Source organism: Acinonyx jubatus, chromosome A1 (assembly GCF_027475565.1).
Source record: "Acinonyx jubatus isolate Ajub_Pintada_27869175 chromosome A1, VMU_Ajub_asm_v1.0, whole genome shotgun sequence".
Lineage (NCBI taxonomy): Eukaryota > Metazoa > Chordata > Mammalia > Carnivora > Felidae > Acinonyx > Acinonyx jubatus.
The window spans coordinates 101,487,008-101,512,687 of NC_069380.1; the positions used below are offsets into that span (position 1 = coordinate 101,487,008).

At 45.0% G+C, this 25,680-nt stretch overlaps 1 protein-coding gene across 6 annotated transcripts in view; it reads right to left on the bottom strand.

Annotated features, from left to right (window-relative positions):
• The window catches only part of ZNF608 (zinc finger protein 608), a 118,339-nt gene that overhangs the window by 54,452 nt on the left and 38,207 nt on the right, over positions 1–25,680 (bottom strand). For 5 of the 6 annotated variants that reach the window (XM_053220365.1, XM_027076801.2, XM_027076806.2 and 2 more), the window contains one exon: positions 7,498–7,753. The exons of the other annotated variant lie outside the window; for it this stretch is intronic. In XM_053220365.1, coding sequence (XP_053076340.1) covers positions 7,498–7,753 — 256 coding nt within the window. The remainder of the gene's footprint in view (positions 1–7,497; positions 7,754–25,680) is intronic. 6 annotated transcript variants of the gene reach the window in all.

The window sequence follows — 25,680 nt, forward strand, 5'->3', positions numbered from 1 at the left end:
CTGGAGCCTGCTTCGGAGTCTGTGTCTCCCTCTCTCTCTGTCTCTCTCTCTCTCCCTCCCTCTCAAAAATAAACATTAAAAAAAAAAGAGAGAGCAAGGGTCTCCAAGTTTTGCTGCCCTGCATAGAGAAATCCCATTCTAAGTCTCCTTCATAAACATACAGATGATAACAGTGCACTTTGCATTCTGTTCTAAGGATTAAAGGAAATTATTATCTAGGAGGCATGTCTAGCACAATGCCTGGTACAAACACTCAACAAATCAATCCTTTCTCTCATCCATAAAATACACATTAAAGCAACGAAGAGTCAAAGACAACGATGCCAATGAAATAGGGGCTGGGGTAAGCGGGAGTGACTACTGGTGGGATACAGGGATTCCTTGAGGTAATAAAATTGTTCGAAAATTAACTGTGGTGATGGTTGCGGGACTCCTTAATACATTCAAAATAAATAAATAAATAAACCCGCTGAATTATCCACTTTAAATGGATGGATTGTATGCTGTGTGAATTAGATCTCAATCAAGTTGCTATAAACACTGTATGTAAAAAGTTAATGAAATACTCGCCATCAACATTCCCAGGGGAGCCAAAAAACGATTCTCTGCAACCAATGAGAGTATCTTCATTTTTATGATTAGAAAACAAACAGGCCTTCAGGGGCGCCTGCGTGGCTCAGTCGGTTAAGCATCCGACTCTTGATTTCGGCTCAGGTCGTGATCTCGTGGTCTGGAGATCCGGGTGGAGCTTGCTTAAGATTCTCTCTCTCCCTCTTCCTCTGCCCCTCCCCCGTGCACTCCCTCTCTCTCAAAAAAAAAAACATAAAAAGAAAAAGAAAATATGTCTTCAGTTCAAAGTCACTATAGTATTAAGACTCAAGATTTTCTTACCAACTTCTTTATAGGGAAAAGGAAACCAAAGGAGGACAACACTATACACGCGAATCTTAGAACACAGCTTCTTAAATCTTTTACTATGATACTCAAGTCCTAAGGGAAGTTCCATTTTACATGTCTTACATTCTGCATTCACATCTACAAGTTTCGCTACCGTATCAACCAACCAAAGGTTAACAAAAGGCCTTTACGCGGGGAGTTTAAAACTGACTGCTTCATTACTTAACACGTAATGTCAACACCAAAATACACACACAAGTGACACAAAAAGAACAAATGTTTGGTCTGAAAACATGAAGCCGAATCCTAACAGCAGCTTAGTTTTCACGCTGACAAGCGGTGATGTGACTGTGGTATTGCTTTCCAGCAAAATGTGCCATCACTCATCCCATCAGATGGTTGCCCCGTTACCTCATCAGGAAAGCATAAAACAGGTAGGTCCAGAGGAAAGGAAAGCCCAGGAAGACGGCCCAGGCAAGCCTTCCCTTGGTCCCTTCCTTATACTCCCCTTCCTTCATAAATCTTTACAGAGTGCACAGTGCAAGCACCTGGCCCCCATGTTCAATTTCTGATTTTTTGGTGAAACTGGTAACGCGAGTTTCTGTGATGTTAAAAAAAAACCAAGTAACTTCGATGTGCATTGTAACTGTTTCTAATCTACATCCTTAGACCAAGCTCGTTTTTATTAGAAAAAAAGTTTTTCGCCACCGAACACAGAATGATCACATACCCAAGATGGTATGCGGTCCAGCAAACATACAGAGAGGGTTTGCCAGCTGGGTTGCCTTTCGCCTGTGAAAACAGGTGGGACTCGGGCACTCTGGAGGCCCATCCTGGAGCTGCTCGCCACCAAGGGTGACGAACGTCCGCTTTTCGTTGGCAACCACCACGGCAAGCGTGCCCAGCGGGGCGAGGATAAAATGTTGGCCGATACACAGAGCGGCACTGACTAGTAGTTCCTCCAGCCCTCAACCCTCTGTTGAGTTCACGTTGAACAGCAAGGCCGGACGCTTTTTTTCCACTAGCTCAGGGACTAACCGGCTGGGCCCACCTGCGAAACTCACAGACCACAGGCTGGTTTACCTCCACTTAGCACATCACTGATAGAAGGGTGTCCGTGAGCCATCTTCACGTTCCCCGTGGCTGCATAGCTCTTAATCCTCCCTGGTGTGGCAGGTAATGAAATGCGAAGCGAAAGCGGGCATCTGACTCGCCTTGTGAGTCAAAGCTGAATTTATAAAATCACTGGGAAATACCTCAATAAGTAATAACATTTCACTTGGTGAAAAAAAAGTTAACGCGCCAACCCCATGCTCCAATACCGAAAACACAAAGCGAGCCGGGATTCGTATTTAATCTCTTCTCCAATCAAAATTGAAAAAGAAAGTCCCCAGTTCCAGGAACAAGTTTGGGCCGTCAATACCGCAGAACAGGAGTAACAACACCGTACGTCAGATCTGTCGTCAATTTATACAGGATCGTTTGCCTATTAAGGACTTAACTTGAAACCCCCGTTTCCCATGTAAGCGCTATCCTCTTTGTGACTTTGGAGATGCGGGAGAAGCAGAAGAAGTGAAGAGCATCTCTGGTGGTTTGAAGACAATCACTGACTTCCCCAGCTGGTCACCTTTAAAACATTCATTCTTGGGGCGCCTGGGTGGCTCAGTCAGTAAGCGTCCGACTTCAGTTCAGGTCATGATCTCATGGTTCGTGAGTTCAAGCCCCGCATTGGGCTCTGTGCCGACAGCTCACAGCCCGGAGCCTGCTTCAGATTCTGTGTCTCCCTCTCTCTCTGCTCCTCCCCCACTCACACTCCATGTCTCTCTCTCAAAAATAAATAAACATCAAAAAAAAAAAAAATTTTAAAACATTAATTCCCAAGACCGCTGTTCTTGGAAAACACACAGAACATCAGATGGAGAAACTCAAAGAACCATTCTTCCTTTTACACCAGATGCTAATAAGTCTTCTCTAAAAAAAAAAAAAACACACTTACTCACTTTAATAAGCTGCCAGTTGCATTTTCACTGTCCCCTCTGAAAGCTCCCAGCGATGCTGGGAGTCCAGTCTTTTATTTGCTGCTTTATTATTAACTTTTCTTTATTACTCTGGGTTTCTGAACTATTTCAAAAATGATTCAGCAGAAACCACACAGAAACGAAGGCGCCACTTCTGGCTCAGTGAAGGACCACGTAGGAAGGTCCACACCACCACATTAATAAATCAGGAAGAGTGGTACCAATCGGATGTTCATTACACCCCAAGACCTCTGTGAAGGCCAGGTTCGGGATCAAACGCCGGACCCCCTTTGTCATTAGCACAGGGGTGAAATGGTGATGTTCACCAGCCACACTACAGCATCTGGACAGACATTATCTACCCTGCAAGGTAAACAGGGGGAGGGTGCCTGTCCACTTCATCCCTGAGAAAATGAGGCAATAATAACACAGTGACTTCCTTAAAGGGAAGTGCACATCCTGTTTGCACATTAGAATCCCCTGGGGAGTACTGGAAAAAAATAATCAGACAAAAAGCCCCACCAAGGCCAGGTCAGCAAACCAGAGCCAAGTGCCATCGCAGACCAAGCCTAGAAGTGGTGCCCGGGAGTGTGTGAACAGCTCTCCGGGTGGTTCAAAGGCACAGGGTTGAGAACCCCAGGCCTCTACCTCTAGATGCTTTCAAGGCCACAGTAAATGACAGTTGTAACAAGGAAACACAGCTGTGTAGCTGAACCAAGTATGTTCTCAGATAGGGCAAAAACAAAAAACCAAAAACAAAAAACAGGGAGGGAGAAAAAGTCCAATAAGAAATACGATTTGATAAAATTCCAAAGGAAAACGCGTTCATAAGAGCTCAAGAGCCAAGCCCAACAGGTAGGTATTTACACTCCACATGTTTTCTGGTTTTATGTCCCCCACGCCTACCCCCACCCCCCCAGAAGAGCAAATTTCCAAACAAATAACTATACACAGGCATGTGCGTCCCAAATGTCAGGAGTGAAACGCTAAGGAAATTCTTTCCAACATCTGAGAGTAATTTTGTACAATACCTCATTGCTCCTATGTGCTCACCTTAAAGAAGCAAGAGCAGAGTAAAATAACTAAACATCCAAATGCAGTAATAGTTTTTCTCTCCTATTAAGCACGCTCTGAAACCCACTAATTATTTCCAGAGGGAACTTCTCTCGTAACATGGTACTCCGGAGGACAATTTGGTTCTCAGGCAACCAGGACTCCATGTACTGGCGGTAACACTAAGGGGAAAGTCTGTGACTCAAAGAACCCTCCAGAAATGAGAGATTCCCAGCACAAGAAATAATTAATATTTAGTGGGGATTTCATAGTTCAGTCTTGCTCTTCCCCACTACCTTCCCAAAAACAAGAAAAAAATCGTAAGAACACTCAATGTTCCCCCCAAAGACTGCAGACACGAGCTCTTAACACTTCCAGGATCTTCAATATAGATGCGCACGCACGCACGCACACACACACGCATACACACGCCTATGAATGCACCTAACACATTAGGTTTGTTAAAAACACCACCAGGTACACCATAACCTCAAAATGAAACTACAAGGGAAGAAATTTTTTTCAGCTCAATCTACAGGACATGAGTCCCAGGCAACTGACAGTTTCCTGCCTGTTTCCTAAGTGCTCAGGTTGCCTTTTGTTAATGAAACCCCCATTCTAGAAAACTAATGTGGCTTCCTTTCCCCTCTCCTTCTTCCCAAACCCATTCTCTTTTAACTCTGCCCAATAACCGGCTCCAAATGTTTGTTCTGTTTCTCTCTTTGTTTTTCCCCAAAGGGAAAAATTAATGGTCGAGTGGGTTTAATTTTTAAATTGGTCCAAGAGGTTTAAAGAGGCTGTACTGAGAAGAAGGAAAAAAAAAAAAAAAAGGCAAATGGAACTCTCTTGAAAATGGTTACACATTAAACACATATCTTACCGTCCAGGCTAAGGAGGGGTTTTGTTTGTTTGTTTGTTTTGTTTTTTAAATAAGGAGAGTTCTTAAATTCTGTTGGAGATCTGAAGTTTAGTTTATTCAGCAAGAATAACTCTGTTCACTGCTCCAGCTCCTTCTTGTCACCACCATCAACATCCACACATTCCAAACCCTAGAAAATGTGAGGGAGTAACAAGAAGGCTGGGGCTGCAGAAGGTTCCATTCCCGTGTCCAAAAAGCACCTAAAGCTGCCAGCGTGCCCCATGGGGACGGAAGACAACCTTGGGGACGGATGGGTCACAGCACACAGAAGCAGGTGCACAGACTCAGGAGACGGATTTCTCAGAGAACAGAGCACAACTGGGGAGGCTGTACCTGCATCACCACCAAATAAAACTAATCAAAAATAATAATCGTAATAATGAAACACCACAAAGCTCTTTGACCGTTTGCCCAGAGTTACTACAGGTTTTGAATACAATTGGCTTTTTTCTCAGTAACCTCATCTCTTCTTAGAAGCTAAGGTTCAAGTCAAAACCAAGCAGACTTCCAAGCCACGGGAAAAATAACCCGAGACTTATAGGCATGCCAGAAAGTCTGTGGCTAATTTTACAACATGCACCGCCCAGTGAGGTCACAATGCAGGAAGTCGGTCCTGTCGCACACAGGAATAAATAAAATAATGACAAGCAATAAGCCAACGGGCGCTAAGTCGTAGCTGAGAAATAAATGGGAGGTGGCACCTCACCCAAATGAGCGAGCGATTCAAGTCCAAGAAAAATCTTTCTTTCAAGTTTATGGAAATTAACCCTTAGCCTTTCCAAATCTTTTTCTGTTCCTGAATCCTCGGTACCCGGACTCATAATTTAACTACAACATTAGATTCGTGTGTCGCTTCCTTCTCTGTACTTTTCTCACCAACATACCAGTTGGAGGCCCTTAGCCACCACTTTTCTAAGGAAAACCCGAGAAGACAGGGTGTGCAATGCAAAGAGAGGCAAGAGGAGAGGAGTTGCTCCCCACACAGAAGCCCTTGCCCAGAGAGGGTGTTTCAACAGGTAAGCAAGAGAGGAAAATTTTAATTCCAGCTCCTCCTAATCTGGTTACAGGGGGCCAAGGCTTCCCCGCTAAAAGTACAAAGAGGATGGGGCCCCAAAACACCAAGTGTTTCTAAAGCTAAAAGTAAATTTTAACTAGCACTTTCGGTTGAAAGAAAGAGAGAGAGCCCTTCGTATCTGCTGCTTTCATTCACCTTCTCTGGTTCCTTCTTAAATAATTATTTTTCCCTACTTATGCTGTCTACGAAATTTTGTACCCGATTAAAAAATGTATCTTTCAGGACCTCGAAGATTTTTCTACAATTTTTGCTTTTCTTCCTTGAAACGGTGCGCGCTCTTTTCCGCCTTCTGACAATTACACTCACACCTGTCACCGGATATTCATTCTTCGTTGTTGTTCTCGGCTTTCGTTCCCTCGTGTGGTCCTATTCTCAATTCTTTTCTCTCAACTACTTCCTCCCCAGCAACGATCTCCAATTATTCCCCCTTCCCATCCAGGCAGTCTCCTTGGCATATAGTTTTCCTTTGTCCCCTGGGAGTTTGAGCCCTCAATTTTTTCCCCCTTGATACAGAGGGCCCTGAACAGTGACTCTGGGTCTCAGACCTTTCTGGTTACCCGCGTCTTTGCCCTTACTCCTTGTCCCATCTGTCCATGATACTGACACCGATCATCTCCCTTCTCCTTGACCAATCTAGCTTTGAGGCAAAGAAAAGGTTTCCCCTGTGTTCTTCACTCTCCTTTGTTCACCTGGGGCACATACCTTCCTCACCTTTTCTACTCTCATTCCCCAATGGAGCAACGTGGCTCTCTCCTTGGTATTTAGTTTTTAATGACCTGTTGGCCTCTACTATCAATGACACGGGCCATCTGAAACACACCGTACCTGATGATCGTGTGCTATGAGATGTGGCCAACCAGAGTCTGGGTCCACGGTAGGTATGGTATATGCCACATTTATGTTTCTAACAGCAATGACAGCCTAATCCTAATCCATTTCTCTTGTGACTATTGGATTGTACTTGCCAGATGGCCTGCTGAGCTTAGGGGCAGGGAAGGTGCTATGTCCCCGGTCAAAGAAGAGAAATGACTGGTTCAACTCGGGCTGAAGCCTCTGACCTTGGGTTCGTTAGCCCGGAGCACCAAGCAGCCACAGCCATGTCATGGCCATAGCCCTTGGCTAAACGCAAGAACCCAAATCAGCAGGTCAATTTAAACCTCAACAACTCAAGAACAACCACATCAAGACCGAGAGATCGGCTGGCACACCGAGAAGAAAGTGAACTTGAGATCAATCTGTCTTCCCCATTCCCATGATCCCCCCTCAGGGCAAAGGGTAACCCTCACCCCTGCTTCCCTGTCTTTCCGTACTGGCACTTGAAACGCAGGCCACTTTTAGGGCCACCTCATCCATCCTGAACGTCAAAGCCGCCGTGAACAGGAAAGAGAAACACGGTTCTGATTTCAACAAAAATCCACAGACAGTATCAAAACCACTTTTCTCTCCTCTCCGATCACCGCCAAACCAAGTCCCCTTACCGGTGGACGTAACGAAATACATCAGGGGGGAAATAGATAAAAGTAAAGTGTATTTACCTTCTTCTGTTTCATGCCACACGATCCCTTCCAAATTCACACTGGTCCCAGGTTCACAGGGCCCAAGACACTCTGGCTCTGTCACTACTCCAACTTCACATGTATTGACACCCACGGAACGAGTCCGAACCAAAAGCTGTTCAACCGGTGCTGCAATATTGGATGAAGATGGGGAAAAGTAGGAGGGCAGAATCTGAGGCGCGAGGCTGCTGGAAATCGGCGGTGGTGGTGCTGGCACTGTAAACAGGGGGTCAACCTGAAAGACAGACAGGCTTACTGCAGGGTGCTGCATTCTCCGAGCTCCTTATAATGCAATCTGTTTATATCACTTCTAAAACACATGACCATTCCAAATTCCATTTGCAAGCAGAACAGACTTCAGGGGTTTTTGTGGGGCCACCACGTAAAGGAGGAGAGAAATGAGCGTTTGAGGTGTTTCACGCCCGACAGGGCCAACCCTGGGGATCCTGCTTCCGGAATAGACAGGCAGGACTCCCAACGTCCTAAATTCACCGATGGAGAACCGTCAGCCTCAGTCGATGTGCGTGAACTCTGCTCTGCAAAATTAGGACGCTTGCCCCCTTGTGATGAAATCTTACGGTCAAAACTACAGTATTTTCCAAAGGAGAAGCTCCAATAAACGCCACAGAGGCATCACTGGGCACTTCAGCATGGGAGATGGGGCTAAAATTGTCTTCAAAGTACTTTATAAACCGTAAGGAATTAAATCACTATGAAAATACATTAACTGACTCTGCTGAATATGTAAAATACATAAACTTGATTATACACACTCAAACACATAAACTGGATATTATTAGCATGTATTAAGCATCGACTCCTAATTAAGTGTTCTACCGCAAAGTTTAGCAGAATTCACATACGTGGGGAAATAAAGGCCTGTGCCCAACGTCAGCAGAACCGGGAGTTTCTCCAGTGCCACACGTCCTTTAGTGGTTCGACTTGGAAAGGTCCCTGATGAGTCTGACCAAGTCCCGGGATTCCACCCTCAAAATCCCAGGAAATAGACATGAGAGCCATTATAAGAGCATACGGTGCAATGCCATGTCCTTTGCACCCCTATCCTAGCGAGCAGGAAAGGAGATCTTGAACCATACAACATTCAGGAGCCTGGCCGTGACGAAAACCAAAGGCTACGCATGTACTAAGTAGGCACATCTCCAACCAACCCACTCTCTCATCAGACCCATTTCGATTACAGTTATGACCGGGACAGAACAGTTTTAGCCCTGCTGACGGGTGGTCAGATGTAGAAGAGCCCAATGCAAAGCCCATCTACACCACGACTCCAGATCGCTTGCCTGGGTCCTCAAGTTACACACAGGTATCACCTACCTATAAGGGAGGCCATCTTGGGTGCTTTATCAGCTGAGCTAACAAATCTTATGGGTGCAAATGACACACAGAAACTATTTCTGGTAAAAGGCCATCCTGGTCTGTAGTTCCTATATGCCCAATTAACCTTTGTAAGAAACCAACGCTTGGCTATTAGATGTGCTATTACATAGTCTTTGTTGTTTAAAACACACACACACGTACACACACAGAGTGCGTTTCAAGACAAGTTATAGGAGGAGGCGTGCTCCTGGTTGAACAGCTGAAGCAGTCATGTGCGTGGGCTCCTTGTTCATATGACTGTAGGAACTATTCCTACAGTTTGCCTTTCGCTAAAATGATCAAGTGACGTTCACTTGCCTGAATGATCCAAGATGCAATAGAACAGCCCTTCGCCCATCTGCATACTAAAGAAACTTAATTTCCTGCTCTCCAAGCTGCCATAAAACTTCTTTTGCTCCACACTTTTTATTGTTCTGCATTCTTGATCACAGAGCCCAAGAAAGAAAAGCATTTAACGGTCCCAAACCCCAGATCTTGTGATTTATGCTTCCGCGTAAATGCAGCTTAATGTGGATCAAAGTTCACACTGATAGTTCCTATTTTAACACTGAGCTGACAAATGAAGAAAGGGGTTCCAAGGGAGGAAATGCGGGGGTGGGGGGCATGCAAAAAATCCATTGCTACCTTGTCGTCTGTATTAAACTAAAACATTTAGAACCACTTTCCAGAATTTAAAAAGAAAAAAAAAAAGGCCAAGAAAAATTATAAACCGGCTACTGGGTTGTTTTTTTTTTGCATGTTTGCCAACAAATTCTTAATTTGTACAGTTAGTTGTAAAATGGGTTTAATGACTGCTACACACAGAAACTGAAAAGACAAAACAGAACGATACTCTCAAAATACTCTTTAGATCGCGTGATTGACAGCCTACGTTAATTCCAAGAAAATACAGTTTCAATCGGAGAAACAAGAAAATAGGATGAAATGAAAGGAGGGAAGGCAGCTAAGAGAGCATGAATTCCCTTTGGGAGATCAGGATACAATGAGGCAAAGCCTGCAATACAAAGTTTTAAGGACAGGGCATGTTGGATGCTAGTATTTTGGCTCTAACTCTGACGATAATTAGCATGTGACTTTGGAGAGTCACTTAACCTCACTAAGGACCATTTTCCTCACAACTGGAAAATGCATCCTCCAGCCGCCTACTGATAACAAATCCTATTACAATAGAATTCCTGGGCTAAATCCCCATTTCAATATAACTCCAACTACGAATATATCTGCACACAGATACACACACACATGAACCTACTCCTTGGGATATGTAAGTGACTCCAAAGTTCAAATTTCTAAAGAATCTAGAAGACTTGAGGGGAGAGGCGATGGTTTCCTGGGCCTACGAGCAACTTAACGGTGTTTATTTCCATTCACACAATCCAAGGGCAGTGAACAAAGCTTAGTTGATAGCATTTATTGAGCAGACCTCGGAACCCCGTCCCCAAGGCTCCCAGTGAGAAGCTAAGGTTCGGAGAGTCTGACTATAAACATGAACTTAATCATCAACAGTCCCCCAATACAAGACCACACCCCAGTGGTCTAATGGCTTCCATTAGAAGCCCCTCTTCCCCAGAGGTCACCAACCTCAGAGGAGGGTAAGGAATCACAGCCACTCCCAGAGGTGTTTTACACTGGGAGGTATGCTACTTTTTCAAACACCACAAATTTTCACAAACACAAAAACTTAGGGACAAGTATGAATGTCTACTATCTCTTAAAGTAATAACGAGATAACGTACGGGGCTCGGCCAGCGATTCCTCGCGGCATCAACTGACAGGGCTTAGGCCTTGCAGTGACCAGCTGAGTTTGCCTTTGTAGCCCTCCCCTGAGACAATCACAGAATGTCTGCCCCTAGAAGACCACGTAGCCAGCCTCCTCATTCTAGAGAGAAACTTGGCCTATATTTGCACAAAGGCAATAAGTAAGGTACCTCTGGGGGCAGCCCAAGTGAAAATAAAACAGCATCCTATAAGCAGTAGGAGTTCAAGTACACACCCGAGGAGCCAAGAGAGAGGCGGAAGGGAAATAATTCAGTGTCTGAGGGCGCCTGGGTGGCTCAGTCGGGTAAGCATCCAACTTTGGCTCAGGTCACGATCTCGGGGTTCCTGGGTTCAAACCCCGCGTCAGGCTCTGTGCTGACAGCTCAGAGCCTGGAGCCTGCTTCGGATTCCGTGTCTCCCTCTCTCTCTCTCTCTCTGCCCCTCCCCGCTTATGCTCTCTCTCTCTCTCTCACCGTCTCTCAAAAATAAATAAATATTTTAAAAATAATAATAAAATAAAATAAATAATACAGTGTACAGAGTCGCTAATTCTTTCCGCCAGCGAATGCCCCCAGTAAGAGATGCCCCCTACAAAAGGTTTCAGTTCTCTTGTGAGTCTTAGAGTATCTAAAACAAAGCCACATGCACCATGTGTAAAGCAGGATCTGGAAGGATTTTCAGTAGTGTTTTTACCTCCTACCAAAGATCAACTCCACTGCGCTGATTTCCAGGTCACTGATCCATAGACGGAACCGTACCTTCTTCAACCAATGAGGCTCGTGAAGACAGAGAGAAGCAATGGTCCCTAGGAGAAGCCCCTCCAAGAGGCATACACTTGGACGTGGTAGTGGCGGCCCTCAGGCTGCGATAGGTTCCAATCCCTACCTCCCTGTTACTCGCTGTGGGGGACCCCTGAGCAAATAACCTGGCTACTCAGAGGCTCAACGTCTGCATCTCAGAAATCGGAGTAAGAATAACAATTACGCCCACAGGGTCACAGTGAAGACTCAGTGAGATGATTCACATAAAGTGAAGGCTCAGCAAAGTGCTTAGCTCAGTAAATGCTGGCTTGGAAAAAGAGAAAGAAAAAAAAAAAAAAAGTCCCTGGTCTGATATTACAGTTCTCTAACCCTGCATGCAACCTTACAAAGCTCCTTTTTATATCCTACTATATTTAACATAAATCTATAATCCCCTCCAAATGCATGGTTAAGTGCGGTTAAAGTGTGTTAAAAGTATAAGAAAAAGGGCTTAACCCTGAGAAGCTCAGCCTGGGGGAAAATGCTGCTCCTTTCATACGTTGGCATCTGGCAGCAGTCGGCCCAGCCTAATCGCCCCCCAATTTTACAGCAGATCTTGATGAGCCCTAGACCTCTACAAAATCTCCTACTAATCTCTAGCCACACCTCTTTTTCATGTGCTGCCGCTCCCCCAAAAGTCGTCCCTGAGTCATCACAACTTGATCACATAGCCCCCCAATAAATGACGCCTACACACCCGCTACGTGCCAGGCACCCCGCGCAGGCTGCTAGCAGGACGAGAGCAGGTGCAACCCGAATGGGTCTGTGCTGTCCTGGGCTTACTGCCTAATCAGCAGGACTGTGCCACTCATCATCAAATACTCCCGCAAGTACAGCAAAATTCCACCTGTAATTGCAGAACCACAATCAAGGGGCCGTCCATAGGACCTGAGCGCAAAACATGGCATGTAGTGAAAGGCAAGGCAGTGCAGGGATCAGTCTTCAGAGCTCGCATCCCACCTCCTTCCGTTACATAACCTTTAGGCAAAGTCACCTGATCTCTCTGGGACTCAATGGCTTCATCTGTAAAATGGAAATAACCCGTGCCTAAAGGGACTACTACATGAGCCCAAACAACCCTAGTCCAGGTCTGGGTATGGAGCAGCTATCAATAAATAAGAGCTGTTGCCACGGCCAATATTATCATCATTATTGCAAATATAATTGAGATCTGAACTAAAAAAGAAATCAATGTAGGATTTGCTACATTCAAAGACAACTCACCGGAGGCAATTATGAATACCCTTTGCAGGGGGAAGGTACTCTACAATACTACTAATCAGATATTCCAGGTAAAAGTCACTGGGGAATTATTAGTCTAATAATACTAACACGCAGGAGAAAAGACCAGAATAGAGAACTGGCCAGCATTAGCAATGGTTCCTCTGTCACAGCTCTTTTCTGTCTTCTTGATGGGACACTGATGTAACCTATTAGAGCCCAAAAACTAGAAGCAGGAAAACAGCCATCTCCAGTGGGGGGGGGGGGGGGGGGAGGAGAAAGAGACCCATAAGTCTAACAGCTGGTGGTGGCAGCCTGTCAAACTGAGGAAAGTTAATGTCAAGAACAGACGCGCGGCAGTCTCTCACTGTTATTTTTGCATGATTATTCCCAGGTGTTGGTGCACGCTGAGCAGTAGCCTGGCTATTTATCACTCGAGAGAGCCGAAGAGCAAGGGAGTGGGGGAGGAGGGGAGGCAGAGAGGCGGGGAAGAAAAGGTTATTTACACAGATAGCGGCACTTAGCGTGTGTAATCAGAGGGCTGGGGGGAAAAAATCCGCAGAGAGATTCTGGCAATATTTTCTCAGTTCACCTTATTTCAAGGGCTTCTTGAGCGCTGATGAGCAAGGAAGGCTACAAAGCAGGAGTGTTCACAGTAACAGCTTTGCTTCACTCCAGCACCGTGTCAGCCAGTGATGGGTTCCAATACTGGAAACTGACAGCCAACGAGGAAGGGTGCTGGGGGGCACCCTGGGCCGGCACTCCTGCAGCCAAAGAGGTGCAAAGAGACGGGTGATCTGCAGCGGGATGCGGTGTAGCCAGGCAGAGGGAGAAGGGGCGTCCAGGGCCAGGGGCAGAGACAGGCAAGCCCCAACGGAAGGTCTGAACCCTGACTGGGGAGCTTGCCCTTCTGGCTGCTTCCATCTCTTGCAGAAGACTCCACGCTCATCTGGCTCTTAACCCTTCAATCCTGGGATTCTCGGATCAACAACAACCAGGGCGGAAACGGAGTTTTATTTTGCTCGGTCAATATTTTTACATTCGGTGGGCGTGCTGGGGCACAATTACTTTAATGCTCACATTTTCTCCCTATCGTGGCATTTGGCTGTTTTACGAGATTGCCCACAGTCACCTCTTTCATTTAAAACGCATTAGACAGACACTGCACTTCATGCAGGGGAAAGCACAGCTCTTTGAGGGTGACCACTGCCACCGTCTCTCACTCTGCATTTTAACCACCGTTGGTGCCGGACATGGCTGCTGCTTCATTAGCGAAGAAGGGAAGCTTAAAAAAAAAAAAAAAGGATCTCTTCTCGAAATGAACGCTCAAGGGTGAATTTCCACCCCCGATACGGAAACCTGAACAAACGTATGCCGGTCAGTCCTAACGGTGTCTTTCCTAAATGGGGCGGAGACTTTTCCTTTCAGATCCACGATCAAAGCAACCTTCTGCTCTACACCTTGGTTCTCAAACAACACGGGTGAGTTCCCAGTTCACGGTCTACTGTGCACCACACTTCAGACATTTCCTATCTCCTTTACGTCCCGACATCCCCATTTTACAGAGGTGAACACTGAGGATGGACAACTGGTTCAAGGCCAAAATTTTAAAATCCATGGGCTTTCCTGTAAAAATACTCGCAACAGAGGGAGACACCGTTTCACCTCTCTTACAGAGCATACTCCATGTGCTCACGCTAAATCTTCGCAAGATTATGAAAGGCCAAGTATTTATATACGGGGAAAAGGAAATTTGGGAAAAGAAACTTAAAAAAAAAAGGTTTTTTTTAATCTTTATTTCTTTTTGAGAGAGAGACAGAGTGCGAGCAGGGGAGGAACAGAGAGAGAGGGAGACACAGAATCTGAAGCAGGTTCCAGGCTCCGAGCTGTCAGCACAGAGCCCGACGCGGGGCTCGAACTCACGGACCGCAAGATCATGCCCTGAGCCGAAGTCGGACGCTTAACCGACTGAGCCACCCAGGAGCCCCATGGGAAAAGAAACTTTAAAAGGTCACTCAGGGTTGGTGGCCCAGCCAGAACTTGAACCCACAGTGGTCTAAGGAAAAGCAAACTCTCCTACATATCAAATACAACATGAGAAGATGGAAGGAAACCTTCCTCCTAGGGTAATTTCTGACCCTTCCCTGTAGGTTAGAACTCACACACCTGAATCACTTTTTTTTTTTGCACAGAGTTCAGAGCGTGCCTCTGGGGGCATCTCATAAGCAAATACTGCAGTCCCTTCCGGAAAACTCCCTCAAAGGCCTCACGGAAACCAAAGCTCAGGGTTAGTTTTGTTCTTTTAAATCAACCAATTCTAAAAGCTCCAACTACATACGATGGCTGGGAATGACCCCATCATTTTCACTTTCTCATTTCGTGAAGACCAGAGGCCACCCTAAATAAAAAGCCACAGATTAAGCTGCTAAAGGGCTTTTACGGACCTGGTAGGGTTGGACCAGGGCCCTGGCCCCAGGACAGCTGCTTCCATTTCCAATCATGCCAAAATCACAGAATGCCAACCCAGGGTCTCTCTACGGGGCTGCTTGGGGGATGGCAAGCAGCACCAGGAGGAGGTCACTGGACTGGTGAGTCACCTCAGAAGTGTCCCTGTGTGCAGGTCACAAAGCACAGACACATAAAGGCCGGCGACAGGACTTTGAACAACAGTGACCAGGTTTAACTTCATTCTCCAGACGGGACAGTTTTCAAAGCCAAACAGAAGGCACGGAGTAGAATTCAACTACTGGATTCAGGGTCGAGTTTTTGTTTTTGTTTGGAAGCCAAATGGAATTCTCCTGCAGAAGGTTCTCAACTGGATAGGCTCCAGAGCAGGGGCTTCAAGGGCAGGTGCAGGGGACACAAGGGCTCGGTCTTGGAGGTGGGCCGACCCCACCAGCCCACATCAGCTGTCATACCCTTAAGCTTCATTTGTGACCTCTGCAAACAAAACGGGTCCTACTGCTGAGCCACAGATGCCTCTTCTGTTTTAAAAGTGCCACTGACATCTTTAGCTGCTCAGAGAGCTGGCTGTGCTCAAACAGGAACACTAAGGGACCAGCGTTTGTTTTTCTTTTTTTTTTTTTTATGTTGTCCATAAGGGTTCTCTGATTTTCTCTCATCCTGCTCATTTCCAAAGTTACTTAAAACACAAAAATAAGCCGCAAAGAAAGGAGACCATCAAACAGGTACTTAAAAGTCTGTCTTCTTGGGGCGCCTGGGTGCCGCAGTCGGTTAAGCGTCCGACTTCGGCTCAGGTCACGATCTCGCGGTCCATGGGTTCGAGCCCCACGTCGGGCTCTGGGCTGACGGCTCAGAGCCTGGAGCCTGTTTCCGATTCTGTGTCTCCCTCTCTCTCTGCCCCTCCCCCGTTCATGCTCTGTCTCTCTCTGTCCCAAAAATAAATACACGTTAAAAAAAAAAAAATTTTTAAAGTCTCTCTTCTTTCACTAATTCTTTTCACGAGTTCCTGGCCTTTGCAGAAAGCTGCATTCCTGAACATTTCCACACAAATCCCATTTCCATCAATTCAACCTGGTTCCCAATCCCCTAGGAGTGAAAAAAGCAGCTCGGTGATAAAACTCTGCACGTCTAACTCTGGACCTTGATTAACATGGGTGCAACTATCGTACTAAACAAATCAAGTTCAAAATACCTGAATGAATATCTTAGCAGACACTGGCCATCCTTCCACTGCCCATCTTTGTAGGACCCTGACTTCTCCTTGAAAGTAGGTTGAAATGAGGGAAAAGTCACAGGCCTCTCATTCTACTGGACACACACATGACTTTAAGGGAAAAAGGAAGGGAGGAATAAAAGGAAAGAAGGGCCTATTTGGAAAAATCACTTTATTCTTATTCTCAACCAAGAGTGGTTCTTTTCTTCACCTTATATTATGGAATCTCACTTGCAACTGCTACAAAGAGTATCTTCAATTGAAATTTGAGACATTTGAGTTGCAAATGCAATACATGCTCATCACAACAAATTCAATAATAAGGAAGCTCCTGAGTCACGCTGTATGGGAACCAATATGGCACCTTGGCCTGGGTCAAAAATCTGCTTCTCCCAAGCATGGTGGGTCACCCACAGAAGGGGACAACCTAGACTCCCTGCCCAGGATACCACCTTGGTGTCATTCACCCTCCCCCCTGCAAAATCTAAACTCTGCCCACTTAAACCCACTGCATGCCTAAGAGGCAGTGTGTGACCATCTCACCTCTCTTTCCTCTATACTTCCCAAATGCTGATCCAAAAAACTGATCAATTTCAGTGAATTCATGAAAGCTCTGAAATTTTAATTTCACAGTGAACCAGAATAAATGACTCGGTAAGGCTTTCCATGGTTTGTCATGGAGATGCAGGGCTTGGGGAGGGAGGGAGGGAGAGAGAGAGAGAGAGAGAGAGAGAGAGAGAGAGAGAGACAGAGGGGGAGAATCACCATAGCTCCTACGATCACCTACACACTTACTCTCAAGGACACTTCAGTGACACATTCATTCATATTACGGCTCCCAAGAAAGGCAAGGGTATGTTTTCTCATCTGAAGTCTTAAGCGGTAAGTTCGACCTCTCAGGGTCAGGAAGCAAACCAGAGGCCATCACTATCCCAGGGGGGGGCTGCTCTGACATCTACTAAGTACCTACCCTAACTACTACTTTCAAAAGTTTCTTCTCACAAAGCCCCACACAGAAAGAGCTGCTCACAGGACCAGAATTCTGTTTTCCCTCCTGAGAACAAAGATTCTAGAAGCCAACAGGTCACTCTCTAGGGAGAGGCTTTCTCCTAACAGTTTCTTATGCATCCTTCTAAAAATGTGACCCGTATAAAAACGTGAAGTGGGGGTGGGGGGGGGGGTGTCACTTTTTTATTTTACAGCCTTCTGCATGAATTTTAACCTGAACTTGTGCTACGTTCACAATTAATTTTTAAAAACTAACCTTTTAATAAAAAGATGCTAAAGCCATTCTACTCCAGGGTAAAAGTAAGCAAATGCCAACGCAGAGGGGGGAGGGCCTATTTTTAAGGCTGTTATTTCAAGTCCTTGTGCAAAGGTCCTGAAACCAACAAGCCGAAGGTGGGATGTGACAGTAGGACCGTATACTGACCCCATGGCCTCCCCCTGTATAAAGGCTGCCGTTTAAACCTACCTCCTTCTGACAAAGTCATTCCTTTATCCAGCAAATTTTTGCCAGGTACCACTATGTGCCTAGCAATGCTGCAGGAACCCTCCGGGGGCCCCAAGGCCACAGGGGAGACCGGCAGCACGCGGGTAGAGGTGGTGTCACCATGGGGCGGGGTGGGGGGGTGTGTGAAAGATGGGTCTTAAGGAAGTGCAAAGTGCAGCCTGGGGAGGAGACAGGAGACGAGGGCAGAGCTGGTCCATTCTACACATCACCGTTGATTAAGGGCCTAGAAGCCCTGGAGGGAAGAAAGACAAAGCAGAATCAAACACTGGAAAAGCGGGCCTCATGGTGAGCCTGGATATCGCTAAGAACCGGGGGCTTATGGCCAAGCTGGAAGAGAGCGCTAAGGATTTCAAGTAGGGGCATGGGAGGGTCGGGTTGTTCCTCTGGTAAAAAGCACAAAAGTTGGTGTGGGGAGAACGGAGGACAAGGGAAGCTGGAGGAAGGAGGGCAGTTAGGACGCCGTAACAGGAGTCCAGGGAAGAGACGGTGGGCTTGGTGCTGAGGATTGGCCATGCCCCACTAGATGCGGGCAAGGGGCTAAGATCAGAGCGGTCAGAGAGGTCGGGTGTCCAACACTGTGCACGGGTCAAGAGATGGCCGTGCCCACCCCTGAGGAGCTGGCCCACGTCCTACCCCCACTCCTCCCAGAAAAGCAAGACTGCTAGCTTTTTAAAGGCTAGTGACTCTCAATAGAGTCCTTAATTTCAACCCAACAGCTACTAACGGCCACATGGTATGGCTCCAATGCCCCCTTGGAACTTCGTCTCAATCCAGCTGAAGAAATTGTGAAAATAAAAGGAAATCTCGTTTCTTAAAAGAAGTCGAGAAATTCGGCAGGTGGAGCTCTCGTGCCCTATTACTTGTCATCAATTGCAGACCCAAAGGCAGGCAGGACCTTGCAGGTGAATACTACTTTACTGCCCCCACCCCAGCAGGAGGAAGAAAGGCTTTCCTCCACACCCCAGCAACAGCCCAGCCAATGAGAGACAATCACGACTCGGCCAATGAGAAGCCACCATACTTCCAGCTTCCTCCAATGGACTCTTTGTTTCTAACAGCCCTGTGGGCGGTCCTCCTATCTTCTATAAAGGGGCTGTCACCTCCTTTGTTCTCCAGAGTTGCCTATGACTTTCCCTGTGGCCTGCTGGTCCAAGGTTGCAATTGTCCTGCTATTCCCGAATAATCCCATTTTTGCTGGTAAAATAACTGGCAGTTTGAAGTGTAACAAAATGATGACGCAACATGGCTGCTGCCACCTCTTTTCCATTAGATTCTTTTTTTTTTTTTTTAAGTTTATTTTGAGAGGGGCGCCTGGGTGGCGCAGTCGGTTAAGCGTCCGACTTCAGCCACGTCACGATCTCGCGGTCCGTGGGTTCCAGCCCCGCGTCAGGCTCTGGGCTGATGGCTCAGAGCCTGGAGCCTGTTTCCGATTCTGTGTCTCCCTCTCTCTCTGCCCCTCCCCCGTTCATGCTCTGTCTCTCTCTGTCCCAAAAATAAATAAACGTTGAAAAAAAAAAATTTAAGTTTATTTTGAGAGAAAGTGTGAACGGGGGAGGGGCAGAGAGAGAGAGAGAGAGAGAGAGAGAGGGAAAGAGAATCTCGAGCAGGCTCTGCTCAGCGCGCAACCCGACAGAGGGCTCGATCCCACCACCAGACCAGACCTGAGCCGAAATCGAGTGGGACACTTAGCCAACTGAGCCTCACAGGTGCCCCCCATTTAATGATTCTCGGTCTTTGAGAACCCAGACTCGACCACCGAATACCACTCCCCTCCATCCTTCCTTATTCCTGGCAGCCAAGAATATAAAGAGACCTTCCCTTCAGGAGGGCTTTATTGCAAAACCAATGCATATCCTGAACATGCTTTTTCAAACTGTCCTCACCTAATCCTCACCTAATCCGGTGATTAGGTCCTCACCTAATCACCATCCCAGGGTGATGCTCTGACGCATCCCAGGGACCTCCTCTTGAGAATCACTGCCCAGCCATTGGCAGAGATAAACTCTCCTTTCCTTTCTCTTCCTTCCTTCCCTTGTACCTGGTTGTACCTTGTCCTTATGTTCCTACCCCCAACTATAAATCCCATGGTCTCCAATGCAAACACCTTCCCTGTTCAGTCTTGGTGCGACGAGCCCTCGGAGAGGAACAGTATAAAGGGCATATTGCCTAGCTTGGGACATCGGTCCACAGTCTATTACAAGTGTTGGCAAGCGACGGCCAGTGGCCCAAACAGGGCCCAAACATAGTTATTTCCTCTTTAGAGTCGAAAAGGGATGAGGGCTAATGGGCAGTAGGAGAGAGGGTCACACTATCTGAGCACCTGAATTTCCGGAATATTTAATTTTACAGGTGTCTTATTTCAGAACAGATTTCAGATGACTATAACAAATCATTGAGAATAATTTTAAAGCCATTCACTCAAATTCATACCTATCAAATAACACCTGCTCTAAATCTTGGTCATCTAAAACCGTAAGATAGCAGATCGAAAATAAATGGAACACTACAACTTTTAAAGTGGATGCCATAACCTGTCCAAGATTTCTTAACCAATGAATAAGACATTTTGTATAATGCAGCCAAAAAAAAGAAAAAAGCAGAAAACAGTATACATACTCCATATACTATGTCAAACTATAGCACCCTGTGAACCATGTATTTATATTAAAATTTATATTAAATTTATTTATGTTACATTGTATTTCTGTTATGCTCTCCCTTAATGTTACAGTAATTTCCAGTTAGTCTACAAACACCTGCAGACAGTGTTAGCATGAGACCAAGCTAAATTTAAATCAAGTTCATTTGAATCATGATTTAAATCAGTCAAGAAGAACTGGTAACTGTTTTAAAATTAAAGAATGCATATTTATTTTTTGCCACAATAGTACTACGCTTCATAAACCTCATAGATATATATACACACACTACTTTTTTAAAGAAAACATCATTTAAAGATGGCAGAAAAAACTTTAAAATATTCCAATTATTTCTATCTTTACTATTACCATCCAGCCTTTACATACGCACATGTATTTTGCACCATCAAAACCATACTCTTTCAACAGATTTTTTTCATACTTTGCAGCTACATCAGGAATTCCAATACAGCTGCTATATATATCAAAACTAAATGCAGAATCCATTCACATCAGTAAAAGACTTTCTTCTCTAAGTTAGTCATGAGTATTTTTCCACAGTGTATTGAAAACGCACAAGCAAAACAACTTACAAACTTATCAACAACTGTTTTCTTCAGTAAAAAAGGGTAGGGGGAATCTTCTTCGACTACAAGTCAATTTAAAATAAGAAGTTTAGGTAAGTATCTTTATGCTTCAATAAACATTAGTGAATCAATAAACATTATTCCTTGACGATAGTGTTTATTTTAATGACAGCCCTAAAATACAGGGGGGGTAGGGGGTAAGTACTCATGTCAAAGCCACTCCCAAGCAGTTAAGGATTAAATGTGGCACCTAGAAATGAGGACACAAGTTAGAAACAAAAATGAAGAAAACATTTCATGTACGTAAAAATCCCAAATATTATATAAAGGCACATCCGTCCAGCCTCCAACTAGCAATTTTAAGTATCTTTAATAATAACTCTGAAGCACTCGGAGAGCTTATCAAACTTCCGTGTATTTTGTTCTGTTTGGCTGGGCTAAGGGAAATTTGTTTCGGGTGGCTTTGGTGTTAAGTACATTTTTCCTGCATTCTTATATCCTAGAGCTCTAGTAACTCCTTAAACTGTAAACAGGTTATTAACAAAAACACTTTGCCATTTAAGTTCATTCTGAATTCAAGTCATACATTGTGATAAAATATTTAACGTCTGTCACGCCTTAAAAAACAAGTATATCTTAAATGCAATATGTTTTTAAACCCAGGAATTCTATTTCTTAAAATCAAATAATTATGATATAGCTACTCCTTTGAAATCGAGTATTTGATCTAAAAAAAATAAGTGAAGATGACTTAACTACTGTTAGCAAAAAGACTTTGAGGGGCTCTGGAATAACACAGCCCAAGGATATGCAAAAGTACAGAAGGAGAAGAGCGAAATGATTTTCGCTCAAGGACACCGGAGTTTACAGTAGCAGAAGCTCCCAGTCAAAGCCCAGCATATGTGTGCAAAGTGCAACCTGGTTGCATTTCTGCAGCGTCCAGACGTCTGGGCAGATGGGGGGCTCTGGGTGTGTCTGGGGCAAGCAATGTATCCCCACATGGGCAGTGAAGGAGGACAACAGATACGATCCCTGTGTAGGTTACCTCTTCTTGTAACACCTTCTTGCTTTCTCTTGCCCTTCTATAAAGCAGCGTCATACCTTGACGCCTGGGTTCCGTACGTACTACGACTGAACCATGAGGACAACCTCACGATTCTGGATGGCCGGCCCCAGTCATGTCACAATCTGAATATAAGCCCACTATTCTGAGAACCTCCTCCCCCCCGTGGCCCTTCTCTTTTTCTTCCAGAGAGACACGGCGGCAAACAGCACGGCCCCACTATGTGCACCTTAGGGAGAGCAGAAAAGGCAAAAATACAACCTGCCACCCCACCCTGTCCATCTTCCCAGGGAGAGCAGATCATCCTTCTCTGCCTATCATTCTCCAAGTGCCTTGTTAGAGGAACAAAAAAAAAAAAAAAAAAAAAAAAAAAAAATTCTCTTTCACATGCGTCAGAAAGTCTAATATTTTGTCAAACAGAAATGAAAAATAAACCTAATCTGAGCTGTCATAGAATCATGAAATGCCTCTGGCAGTCCTATCAAAGTATGTAGACATGTACGGACTCTTTGAAGAAATCAAACTGCAGTTTATCAAGTGTGATTTATAAGCAACACTGATGTAGCCGGTAGATAACACTGCAGTCTAATCATTAGTAGTCAGACAACAGCCATGTGAACACATCAATTATGGGCCCCAGTGCCAAACGCCCTTGAGATCTTGGAGATTAACAGCCAATCCTCTGTTTTACAAGCTCACATCAAAAAGAATATTAATAAGAGGAGGGGCGATGTGAAAGCTTGTCAGAGTCATTCAGCCACTAAAACAAGGCATTTTTTTTCCCTTCGCCTCTCTGTTGAATTGGCCCCAGGAAGAGGCTGGCATCCGTTACAAAGCACGACGCTGCCAATTTCTTGGAAAATGTTTTTCACGAACATATGGGAACTTGCAAGGGTCTGCAAAACTGCTATTCGCTGAAGAAAGACAGGCAAGGCGTCTTCGCATCCCTTTTTTAATGCTGAAAACCAAACGAGTGGAGTTATTCCTCAATTATTTTTAAATCAATACGCGCGGTACAGACACCCAGTAGCTCTTCCTCTGCCCTCAAAACCGAAAAAATGTTGGAACACCTCACGTATTTCATAGACTTCCACCATCCGCCAAAATTTAATTGACTGAAAGACACTACGAGCACCAACCTGGACCGTAACGAGTTCCCTCAAAGACACATGGTTCTTCCCAGAGTAGGACAAGAATCAAAACGTGTGGTCTCTGACTTTGGGGATTGAAATTCCTTCTTTCCGACTATCTCTGGACCACAGATATAAATCTCACTGATATCTCTGCAGTTAAGAATAAAACCAGCTCTCCCAGCCCATACACCAAAAGCATCTGCAAAAAAACTATGCCACAGCCCTAGCATTTACTTCCGTGGTATCAGTATTTGACATACGCACCAGTGAGGATTGTTATATTTTTGTAAACGATCAGATTAAACCAAACAGCCGGCAACTAACACTTCAGTGGGGTTCCAGCAGGCTCCCTAATAAATGAACGTAAGCCCCACTACAAAATGCATGGCCTGAGTTTCCTCTGCCACCAAGAAACTGGTTTGCTATTTTCATTCCTAGAACACTCCGCATTTACACGGTGTTTTCCTAATATTTCAATGGCTGTTCATCATTTCAAAATCAGCATGGCATAGTGGGAGGCGCACGAGGGGAGGAAAAAGAAGCATGGGGTTTCTGTTGCTTCTCAGTAGTCAAGCTGTTTGGCCCCTAACTAAGTCACTTAATTCAAGGGCTTGCTGACAAGCAACTGTTAAATCACAAACTCTTTACCTAGGGTTCAAACGCCTCATGGAGTCTGAGACCCCACGTAATTACAGCAGCAAAGGTTTGCATATTTATACACTGGGGCGCTATTTTTCCTTTCCCCAGGAGAGAGAGCTCATAGATGCTCAACAAAAGTGTTAACGGTTCAAAACAGACTTAAGAAGCAATAAGCTAGTGTTTGTAAAGTCAAGGGCAAGAGCAGGGCTTCTTTCTCATTCCACCGCACACTAGTCATCAGCCTCAGTTTCTTCACCTGTTAAACCAGAGCGAGAACATGCTCGCCAACAACCTTGAAGCCCGTCATAAAACCAACAGGAGAGGTGACTGGGTGGCTCAGTCGGTTAAACATCCAACTCCGGATTTTGGCTCAGGTCATGACTGCACAGTTCTTGAGTTCGTGCCCCGCACTGGGCTCTGCACTGATGGAGTGGAGCCTGCTTGGATTCTCTCTCGAGCTCTCTGCCCCTCCCCTCAATTGGGCGTGCCCGTGCCCTCTCTCTCTCTCTCTCCCTCCTTCCCCCCTCTAAAAATAAACTTAAAAAAAAAAAAAAAAAAAAACAGGCTATGGCTTCAGAAGCTAAAGGCTAGTGGTTGTATAAAGATGAGTAATTACTGATTGCAATTTTGACATTAGAAAGAATAGAGCCTTTTGAGTAAATAATTTATCTGGGAAACGTGCTTAGTTGGGGGAGGGGGGACTCAAAAGGAAATTATTCCTAGACCTTGTTGAATCTATACTAGAAACACACTCCAAAAGATGCAAAGTTTTCACTGATGGGCATCATCGACAACATCTTCTAATAATACATCCGATTAGAATATTTTTCACAACTTTTCTAGCAAAAGCTCTTCATGTCAGAAAAGCACATGACTCGGTCGGCACGGGAACCATGGGTGTGCCTTGGCTATGTAACACAGCAATATATCAGAACTTGTTCGGGTGAAAATGGCTCTCAGAATAAACACGTAGAGTTTCAACCTATTAAAATGTATACTGGCAAGTGTATTTTTTTGAAAAATATTTGTGAATAACATGTTGAGTTTAAATAGCCAACTTCAAGGCTAAAAAATCAAACCACTGTTCCATTTAACAACAGTTATGACTATTAATGACCAACACTGTAATCAATGATTATATACCAAAGCCGTCCAAATGGGCCGTGCTCCAATTTCTTATACAAATTTCACCAAAGATAAAGGGGCCAAATTCATCTTTGAGTTCCTAAGATCTTACTACACTGCAAACTCCTGGGCTGGGTTTTTTTTGTTGTTTTTTCTTTTGCAAATGAGATTGTTAACTGGGTTTAAACAATTTTCCCATGGTCACACCTAAGCTTTAAGCTGTAATTGGCACTTCTCTTACTTGAATAATGACCTCCTTTTTTTTTCTCTTAAGAGTAGCCCTCCATTTTAACCCTGAGGGTTTTGTGAGTGACAAAAAAACCGTCAGACAAAAATCAGCCAGCAACCAGGATGCCAGTGCAATCTGTTATTCTGACACAGCATAACCCTTCTGGGTAAAGCATCTTTATCTTTATTCTTTAGAATTCAACAGACAAGCTCTACCAGACCCAGCAAAACAGGAGCAACGTAGCCGACTTTTCAGATGACGGTGCTTTAAAGAATTAAAAATGCCACATGAATGTGAGATATAAAAAGATCCGGATAATTCCCAGCAATGCTTTTTTGCCTGTGATCTCTACATGGAAGGAAGAAAAAAGATGAGGACCCG